This window comes from Bos indicus x Bos taurus, unplaced genomic scaffold (genome assembly GCF_003369695.1).
Source record: "Bos indicus x Bos taurus breed Angus x Brahman F1 hybrid unplaced genomic scaffold, Bos_hybrid_MaternalHap_v2.0 SuperScaffold_100135, whole genome shotgun sequence".
In the NCBI taxonomy this organism is placed as follows: Eukaryota; Metazoa; Chordata; class Mammalia; order Artiodactyla; family Bovidae; genus Bos; species Bos indicus x Bos taurus.
Window position 1 is genome coordinate 595,392 of NW_020867067.1, and position 10,504 is coordinate 605,895.

Below are 10,504 nucleotides of genomic sequence, written 5' to 3' on the forward strand. Positions count from 1 at the left end.
CCGACTCAAGGATTGAACCCAGGTCTTCTGCATTGCAGACAGATTCTTTACTGTCTGAGCCACAAGGGAAGTCAGTCCAAAAGAATGCAAGATATATTTAGGTATTTTGATGGCCCACAAAAAAATAGGTAATAATCAATAATAAACAGTAACATCCAAACTTCCTTACATCTTATGATAATGGAACTGTCTCTTTTGACTTCTTAGACAGTTTCTGGAATGTCACCCCCTCTCCTTACTTCACATGCATTGTCAGATGGATCATCAATGGGGACACTGAGTAGATATCAGGCTGTCAGCATTGAAGCAGCGCCTGTAGCCTCACTCACTGAGCTGGACATGCACAGGAGTGAGCTCCAAGGAGTCAGACAACAGGAGTGGGGCATCCCCAACCAAAGGGATGCTCTAGGCTCCAGCAGTTTAGCCAGTTGTCTGGACTAGAGCTGCTCAGTAGGAAGCTGACTCCACCTGCAAACTTTCAAGAGGGACTGGGTTAAATTCCAAGACTACAGGACAGTAACTCAAATTCCAGAAGTATTTTTTTAGCACCTGGTATTCTTAGACAGGACTGAGTGACTTCACTTTCACTTTTCACTTTCATGCATTGGGGAAGGAAATGGCAACCCACTCCAGTGTTCTTGCCTGGAGAATCCCAGGGACGAGGGAGCCTGGTGGGCTGCCGTCTGTGGGGTCGCAGAGTCGGATACGACTGATGCGACTTAGCAGCAGCAGCATTCTTAGATCCTCATTTTGTGTTCTTGAATGCTAATTGGCAAAGTAGCCTTTCATTTCTACTTTTTCCTGTTGCTTTGTTGCTCTTACCTCTTAACACTGTATATTTTGAAGACTGTCCCCCAAACATCTTTCTTCCATAATAAATAAATGATGCTATAAATTTAACTGTTTCCAGCCCTTTGTCAGGTTTTAGAGGCAGCAGCAGAAAGATGGCTTGATCTCTAGCTCACTTAGGGGTCTGTTCAAATAAATTCTTTGTTCCTAAATGCATCCTGCAGCTTTATTTTTGGTTTTTGGTATTCCAGCATTAATAGTAGCAGATCATTTTTATTATCTAATTCTTAGAAATACTGTCACCTTGGGATGTGTGATTGGTTAGGGAAACAGTGAGGAAGGACAGAATTTGGAAAGCATGTCTGCTAGTCAGTTCTCAGTCTTATCCCTCAGCACCTGATTCACAGATGTAAACGTCTGTATCCCTTGAACCAATCAGTTCTGTTGCTGTTATCAAAGTATGTTCAATTTATTTAATGATTTACTTACTCGTGTGTGTTACTTGCTCAGTCACGTCCCACTCTTTGCAACCCCATGAACTGTACCTCGCCAGGCTCCTCTGTCCATGGGATTTTCCAGGCAAGAATACTGAGTGGGTTGCCATTTCCTACTCCATGGGATCTTCCCAACCCAGAGACTGAACCCGGTTCTCCCACATTTCAGGAAGATTCTTTACCATCTGAGCCACCAGGGAAGCCAATCTCCTGGTAAATTTCTGTAACCTCAAATTTTTCTCAATTGATCAGTGTACAAATCTTTAACATCTTTTAACAAAACAGTTTACAGCCCGGCCCCTCCCCACCCTTCTAGTTTTGTCCCACTCTGCACCCCCTCCTTCCTTTACAGCTAAAACCACATTGATGGTCTTCAATTCTCCAAATGCAGCTTTCCCTCTCTCTTGCAGTTGTGCCCTCTCTTGACTGCTGGTAGCTGAGACTAAGGTGTCTGCAGTGGAAATGGTGAGATGGTTGGATTTGGGGGAGATAAGAAAGAGGAGCCAAGTGATGAATTGAATGTGGGACCTGAGGGGAGAGAGAGGAGTCGATGCTGGTGTCTAGGTGTGGAGACTGAGCATCTGGGTGAATGGGGAAGATGGAGAGAGAAGAGAAATGTGAGGGTTCTCTTTGGAACCTGTCACCTTTGCAATGACTGGACTTGTTTTCCGTGATGTCCTTCACTGTGGAGCTGCCCTTCCCACTCCTATGTTGGGAGACCTTCAGTTTAAGGGTGCCTGATTAAGGTCATCAGTGATGTCACAGGGAGGTCCCGCCAGGAGATGTAAACTCAGCCACTTATTTATATCTTGGTCCAAAATGGTTGTAGTTGCTGACTCCTTTTGTAGGAACAGCAGGATTAGACCTTAGGGGACTACAGCATTTTCTCACTCTGTGTCTGTGTCACCTTTTGGTAATTCTCACAATATGTCAAACTTTTTCACTATCATTACATTTGTTATGGTGATCTGTGATCAGTGATTTTTAATGTTACTTGCCAAAGTCTCCAATGATGGTTAGTAATTTTTAGCAATAAATTATTATTTTGCTTAATTTATTCTTGCAGAATTTTGTTGTTTTCTGTCAGACATCAACAAGAATCACCCATGGGTATGCCCTTGAGCAATGAATTATTTTTTAAATTAAGGTCTGTACCTTGTTTTCTCAGGCATAATGCTACTGCACACTCGCTAGGCTACAGTGTAGTCTAAACATAACTTCTATACACCCTTGGAAACCAGAAATATTGTATAACTGACTTTATTGTGATATTCACTACATTCTGGTATTCTGGAACTGAACCCCCAATATCTCCAAAGGATCCCTGTACCTCTTTCCTTTCAGGAAAACAGGTGACTGTTCTGAAAGCTTTAATGTGGACATGAGACGAGTCAACCTGCTGCAAAACCTGACACTCCAGCCTGAGGGAGGGGCTGATACTGAGGAAGGGAATAACCAACAGGGTTGTCACCATGAAGTCGTGTGGTTATAGGTGTTGAAGATCTTGTTGTTTAGTTGCTAAGTTGTATCTGACTTTTGTGCCACCTCATAGATTGTAGCCCACCAGGTTCTGGCCATGGGGATTCTCCAGGCAAGAATACTGGAATGGGTTACCATTTCTTGTAACAAGTACAATTTGTTGCACTGGTGAATATATCTGCACAAAGACAGATGGGTATGGTTTTGTTTTGTTCTTGTTCAGTTGCCCAGTCACGTCCAACTCCCGGCGACCCTATGTACTGCAGCACACCAGGCTTCTTTGTCCTTCATCATCTCCTAGAATTTGCTCAAACTCATGTCCATTGAGTCAGTGATGTCATCCAGCCATCTCATCCTCTGTTGTCCCCTTCTCCTCCAACCTCCAGTCTTTTCCAGCATCGGAGTCTTTTCTAATGAGTTGGCTCTTCACATCAGGTAGCCAAAGTATTGGCACTTCAGCTTCAGCATCAGTCCTTCCAATGAATATTCAGGGTTGATTTCCTTTACGGTTGACTGGTTTGATCGCCTTGCAGCCCAAGGGATTTTCAAGAGTCTTCTCCAAAACTACAGTTCTTCAACACTCAGTCTTCTTTATGGTCCAACTCTCACATCCATTCATGACCACTGGAAAACCATACCTTTAACTATATGGATCTTTGTCAGCAAATTACTGTCTGTTTTTTAATACACTGTCTAGGTTTGTCATAGGTTTTCTTCCAAGGAGCAAAGGTCTTTTAATTTTAATTAAATTTAATTAATCACTGCAACCACCCTCTGCAGTGATTTTGAAGCCCAAGAAAATAAAATCTCTCTGTTTCATGTTTTCCCATCTATTTGCCATGAAGTGATGGGACAAGACGCCATGATCTTAGTTTTTGAATTTTGAGTTGTTGTCTTTTTTTTTTTTTTTATCCTTTTAGTTCTTTTTTTTTTTTTAACTTTACAATATTGTATTGATTTTGCCATATATCAAAATGAACCCACCACAGGTATACATGTGTTCCCCATCCTGAAACCTCCTCCCTCCTCCCTCCCTATACCATCCCTCTGGGTCGTCCCAGTGCACCAGCCCCAAGCATCCTGTATCCTGCATGGAACCTGGACTGGCGACTCATTTCATATATGATATTATGCATGTTTCAATGCCATTCTCCCAAATCATCCCACCCTCTCCCTCTCCCACAGAGTCCAAAAGACTGTTCTATACATCAGTGTCTCTTTTGCTGTCTCGTATACAGGGTTATCGTTACCATCTTTCTAAATTCCATATATATGCATTAGTATACTGTATTGGTGTTTTTCTTTCTGGCTTACTTCACTCTGTATAATAGGCTCCAGTTTCATCCACCTCATTAGAACTGATTGAAATGTATTTTTTTTAATGGCTGAGTAATACTCCATTGTGTATATGTACCACAGCTTTCTTATCCATTCATCTGCTGATGGACATCTAGGTTGCTTCCATGTCCTGGCTATTATAAACAGTGCTGCGATGAACATTGGGGTACACGTGTCTCTTTCCCTTCTGGTTTCCTCGGTGTGTATGCCCAGCGGTGGGATTGCTGGATCATAAGGCAGTTCTATTTCCAGTTTTTTAAGGAATCTCCACTCTGTTCACCATAGTGGCTGTACTAGTTTGCATTCCCACCAACAGTGTAAGAGGGTTCCCTTTTCTCCACACCCTCTCCACCATTTATTGCTCATAGACTTTTGGATCGCAGCCATTCTGACCGGCAAGCTACCAACGGTATTCTTCACAGAGCTAGAACAAATAATTTCACAATTTGTATGGAAAAACAAAAAACCTTGAATAACCAAAGCAATATTGAGAAAGGAAAATGGAACTGGAGGAATCAACCTGCCTAACTTCAGGCTCTACTACAAAGCCACAGTCATCAAGACAGTATGGCACTGGCACAAAGACAGAAATATAGATCAATGGAACAAAATAGAAAGCCCAGAGATAAGTCCATGCACATATGGACACCTTATCTTTGACAAAGGAGGCAAGAATATACAATGGATTAAAGACAATCTCTTTAACAAGTGGTGCTGGGAAAACTAGTCAACCACTTATAAAAGAATGAAACTAGAACACTTTCTAACACCATACACAAAAATAAACTCAAAATGGATTAAAGATCTAAACGTAAGACCAGAAACTATAAAACTCCTAGAGGAGAACATAGGCAAAACACTCTCCGACATACATCACAGCAGGATCCTCTATGACCCACCTCCCAGAATATTGGAAATAAAAGCAAAAATAAACAAATGGGACTTAATAAAACTTAAAATGTTCTGCACAACAAAAGAAATTATAAGCAAGGTGAAAAGACAACCTTCAGAATGGGAGAAAATAATAGCAAATGAAGTAACTGACAAAGAGTTAATCTCAAAAATATACAAGCAACTCCTGCAGCTCAATTCCAGATAAATAAATGACCCAATCAAAAAATGGGCCAAAGAACTAAATAGACAATTCTCCAAAGAAGACATACAGATGGCTAACAAACACATGAAAAATGCTCAACATCACTCATTATCAGAGAAATGCAAATCAAAACCACTATGAATGTTGAGTTTTAAGCCAGCTGTTTCACTCTCCTCTTTTGCCTTCATCAAGAAGCTCTTTAGGTCCTCTTTGCTTTCTGCCATAAGAGTGGTGTTATCTGAATATCTGAAGTTGATATTTCTCCAAGCAATCTTGATTCCAGCTTGTGCTTCATCCAGCCTGATTTTTCACATGTTGTACTCAGCAGTATACAGCCATAATATATGCCTTTTCCAATTTTGAACCAGTCTGTTGTTTCATATCCAGTTGTAACTATTGCTTCTTATCCTGCATACAGGATTCTCAGGAGGCACATAAGGTGGTCTGGTATTCCCATGTCTTGAAGAACTTTGAACAGTTTGTTGTGATCCACAGGTTCAAAGGCTTTAGCGAAGTCAATGAAGCAGAAGTAGATGTTTTTTTCTAGAATTCTCTTGCTTTTTCTATGATCCAATGGATGTTGGAAATTTGAGCTCTGGTTCCTCTGCCTTTTCTAAATCCAGCTTTTATATTTGGAAGTTCTTGGTTCACATGCTATTGAAGCCTCGCTTGAAGGATTTTGAGCATTACCTTGCTAGTGTGTGAAATGAGTACATTGTGTGGTAGTTTGAGTATTCTCTGGCCTTGCCTTTCTTTGGGATTGGAATGAAAACTGAGCTTTTCCAGTCCTGTGGCCACTGCTGAGTTTTCCAAATCTGCTGGCATACTGAGTGCAGCACTTTCACAGCATCATCTTTCAGGATTTGAAATAGCTCAGCTGGAATTCCATCACCTCACTAGCTTTGTTTGTAGCGATACTTCTTAAGGTCAACTTGACTTCACACTCCAGGATGTCTGGCTCTAGGTGGATGACCACACCATTGTGGTTATCTGGGTCATGAAGATCTTTTTCTGGTACATTTCTGTGTAATCTTGCCACCTCTTCTTAATATCTTCTGCTTCTGTTAGTTCCATACATTTTTGTCCTTTATTGTGTCCATCTTTGCAGGAAATGTTCCCTTGGTGTCTCTAATTTTCTTGAAGAGATCTCTAGTCTCTCCCATTCTGTTGTTTTCCTCTATTTCTTTGCATTGATCACTGAGGAAGGCTTTCTTATTTCTCCTTGCTGTTATTTCAAACTCTGCATTCAGATGGGTATAACTTTCCTTTTCTCCTTTGCCTTTTCTTCTCTTCTTTTCTCAGCTATTTGAAATGGTTTTGTTTACTGTAAGTAAATTAAGCAAAAGACTTGTTGGGAACCAACTGGCTTAGTTAATAGCTTTATTTATTTGTTGACACTTCAAAGGGATTTACCCAGCTTTGGCTCATTAAGCACCATTAGTGTTTCAGAATTCTATTTTACAAAGATGTTCTCTCATTTTTTAATTTTATTAAACATACTGACCTGCCTCTTGAGAAACCTATATGTAGGTCAGCAACAGTTAGAACTGGACATGGAACAACAGACTGGTTCCAAATAGGAAAAGGAGTATGTCAAGGCTGTATATTGTCACCCTGCTTATTTAACTTCTATGCAGAGTACATCATGAGAAACGCTGGACTGGAGGAAGTACAAGCTGGAATCAAGATTGCCGGGAGAAATATCAATAACCTCAGATATGCAGATGACACTACCCTTATGGCAGAAAGTGAAGAGGAACTAAAAAGCCTGTTGATGAAAGTGAAAGAGGAGAGTGAAAAAGTTGGCTTAAAGCTCAACATCCAGAAAACGAAGATCATGGCATCTGGTCCCATCACTTCATGGGAAATAGATGGGGAAACAGTGGAAACAGTGTCAGACTTTATTTTTTTGGGCTCCAAAATCACTGCAGATGGTGATTGCAGCTATGAAATTAAAAGATGTTTACTCCTTGGAAGGAAAATTATGACCAATCTAGATAGCATATTCAAAAGCAGAGACATTGCTTTGCCAACAAAGTTCCATCTAGTCAAGGCTTTGGTTTTTCCAGTGGTCATGTATGGGTGTGAGAGTTGGACTGTGAATAAAGCTGAGCGCCGAAGAATTGATGCTTTTGAACTGTGGTGTTGGATAAGACTCTTGAGAGTCCCTTGGACTGCAAAGAGATCCAACTAGTCCATTCTAAAGGAGATCGGTCCTAGGTGTTCTTTGGAAGGAATGATGCTAAAGCTGAAACTCCAGTACTTTGGCCACCTCATGCAAACAGTTGACTCATTGGAAAAGACTCTGATGTTGGGAGGGATTGGGGGCAGGAGGAGAAGGGGATGACAGAGGATGAGATGGCTGGATGGTGTCACCGACTCAATGGACGTGAGTCTGAGTGAACTCCGAGATTGGTGATGGACAGGGAGGGCCTGGAGTGCTGCAATTCATGGAGTTGCAAAGAGTCAGACACGACTGAGTGAACTGAACTGAACTGAAACATAATGGAGTCATAATGACAACTAATTTAATCATCCTTATTTGCTCCATAAGACAGATAAATTAGAAATCCTCTTTCTCGTAAGACTCACCACTGTCTCTGCATTAAAAGGTGAATTCTTCTTGTTTTAGGATTTGCTGGGTGCTTATGACCTGTTTTCTCTTCAGCCAATAGCACAGTTGTCCCCTCCCATCTCTCACACTCCAGCCTTCATATCACCTGTGTTCTCCCTAGAAGCACGAGCAAAGGGGCATATGAAAATCTGCACTTACCCTAACAGGGTTGTTGTCTGTGTTCAACATTTTCACTGTCTGTAGTTTTTCTTTGAAAATGAATGACACAGGACAAAAACCAGGACCAGGAATCTCAAATTCTACCTCTTCTATTTGTAAACAATATTGTGCATATTCTTTACCTCTTTTCCTCAACTCAAGCCTCTTCTAAGTATAATTTTTCCCAGAGACATAAAAACCAGAAACTGTTGTAATATACCCACCTGAAAAGCACAAAAACAGGTTATACCTAACTAGCATTTTACTTTAATTCTGTTTTTTACCTTCATGGATTTTTTTCTTTCATAAGCCTACATGGATATAGTTACAACATTTTAGAAGAGAAACCTCGTTCAAAAACATGCCAAGTATTTTCATTAAACTTTTTAGAGAAAAGATAACTAATGTGAAAGTAGAGAGCACAACACAGGAAAAGAAATACTTTATTAGGGGGTGCTTACATACAAAAGCAGCAGATTTGGGAGAGCAATTATGGAGGTGACCATGCTGCAGCTTTCATCATTCCATGGGCAAGAAGAATGACTTCTTATTTCAAGACCTAAGACAAGAATTTGAGTTTAATACCTGCCATAGTGTCCAGTCTCTGAGAAAATCACAAGAACCCATTTAATCAGGGACCCAAATTCCAAGTTGGATCCAAATTGGATAATTGTTCCTGTGTCACCTGGCAGCCAAAAACAGAGGTCTAATACTCAGATCTTCACCTCCCTACTCTATTTCTCCCTAATGGGATCTCCCTTTAATGTTTGTCACCATATTGAAAACCCTTTCTGGCATCTCTTCCTTTCTAGGCTTTTCTTCCAGCCTCTTATGCCCCCACCTCTCCCTGAAGCCACACCATTGTCACTGATGGCATCCTGCCAATGAAAACAAATCATATTATCTTGCAGTGGCTGCATTTAATTTTTATGTGTAGGGCAGCTCCCTGGAATATCTGTGGCTGCACTGCAATCCTGCTCCTCTCAACTCCCCCCACCCTTCACTATCTCTTTTCTTCTTTGTTTTTTTCCAGTGTTTGACATAAATGAGTTTGAAGCCTCCATCCTGAGCCCTGGTTTGACCTTCCCTCATTTTCCCCTCTCACTCTCCCTCTTGTCCACAGCCATCCACATGAGGCAGGTGGTCCTCCAGGTCTACATCCCTCATCCTGTCATCCCTGTATGCCCTGCCTTAGCTGTTCCCCATGCCAGCTAAACTTATCTTCCCCTTGATCTCATCCTGTAGTTTTGACAGATCACACCATTGGTTTATCACCCAGTCACACCCTGAATTTAGTTTCATTTGTATCTAATTTTAAACTGTCATCTACTGTGTGCCTGTTGCTTATCTTGTATAATGCCAAGGCCCTGAGATGCAGCAGTGAACAAGGAAAACTGCATCACCCTGCCCTCAAGGAGCTGCCAGGCTCATCTCCTGTCCACCTGGCCCATGATAGTCCATGTGTCTGGAATGACCACTGTCCACCCACCCACCTTTGTTTCTGCGTGTTCACACCTGTCCTTTCTTCAAGGCCTAGTTCGTTGCCCTCTCTCCTCCTTGAAGCTCAGAACCTCTGACCAGAAGTCATCTCTTCTGTTACTAAACCCTCCTTGTTGTGCTTTTTTACCTGCATGATACACACTTGAGGTTTTCTTCTCTCTCTTCTCTCAGTACAGGCTCCCTAGGGGCAGGGTCTGTGGCTTATGTGTGTTTTCATTTTCCACAGCATCCAGCCAAATACCATTAGTGCACATAAATGTACAATAAATGTTTGCTGAATCAATTCAGAAATTAATGAAATTTACTTAAGTGTTCCTCAAGTGTGTTTTGGCTATGTGTTACTCCTGTTTGTAAACATAAATATAGTTGATTGACAGTATTTTGTTAGTTTCAGATGTATAGCAAAGTGATTCACCTAAATACGTATATATTTTTTCAGAATATTTTCCATTATAGGTAATTACAGTATATTGGACATACTTCCCTGTGTTATACATTAAGCCCATTTTGCTTATCTGTTTCATTTATAGTAGTTTGTATCTGTTGATCTCATAGTCCTAATTTTTATACCCCTCCTTTCCTCTTTAGTAACCATAAGTTTATTTTCTGTGTCTGTGAGTCTGCTTTTGTTTTATATGTAGATTCATTTGTATTATTTTTTATGTTCCACATATAAATGATATCTTATTTGTCTTTCTCTGTCTGATTTATTTCACTTAGTATGATATTCTCTAGGTTTACCCATGTTGGTACAAATGGCAATATTTCATCATTTATTGTGATATGAGGGATATTCCACTGCACATACGTGTGCACGCACATGTGTTGGTTTGGTGTATCACATTTTCTTAAACCAGTCATCTGTTGATGGGCACTTAGGTTGTTTCCATATTTTGGCTATTGTAAGTGATGCTGTTATGAATGTCGGGGTGTATGTATCTTTTGAATTAGGGTGTATATATCTTTTTGTCTTTTCTTGATACATGCTCAGTGGTAAGATTGTTAGATTGTATGGTAGCTTTATTTTCATTTTTA

General features: G+C 40.7%; 1 protein-coding gene across 1 annotated transcript in view; it reads left to right on the forward strand.

Moving 5' to 3' along the window:
• Window positions 1–9,184, forward strand: part of LOC113888434 (multidrug resistance-associated protein 4-like) — a 45,406-nt gene extending 36,222 nt beyond the window's left edge. Inside the window, exon 10 of the mRNA XM_027535564.1 lies at window positions 9,093–9,184. Coding sequence (XP_027391365.1) covers window positions 9,093–9,184 — 92 coding nt within the window. The remainder of the gene's footprint in view (window positions 1–9,092) is intronic.
• Window positions 9,185–10,504: the final 1,320 nt, after the last annotated feature.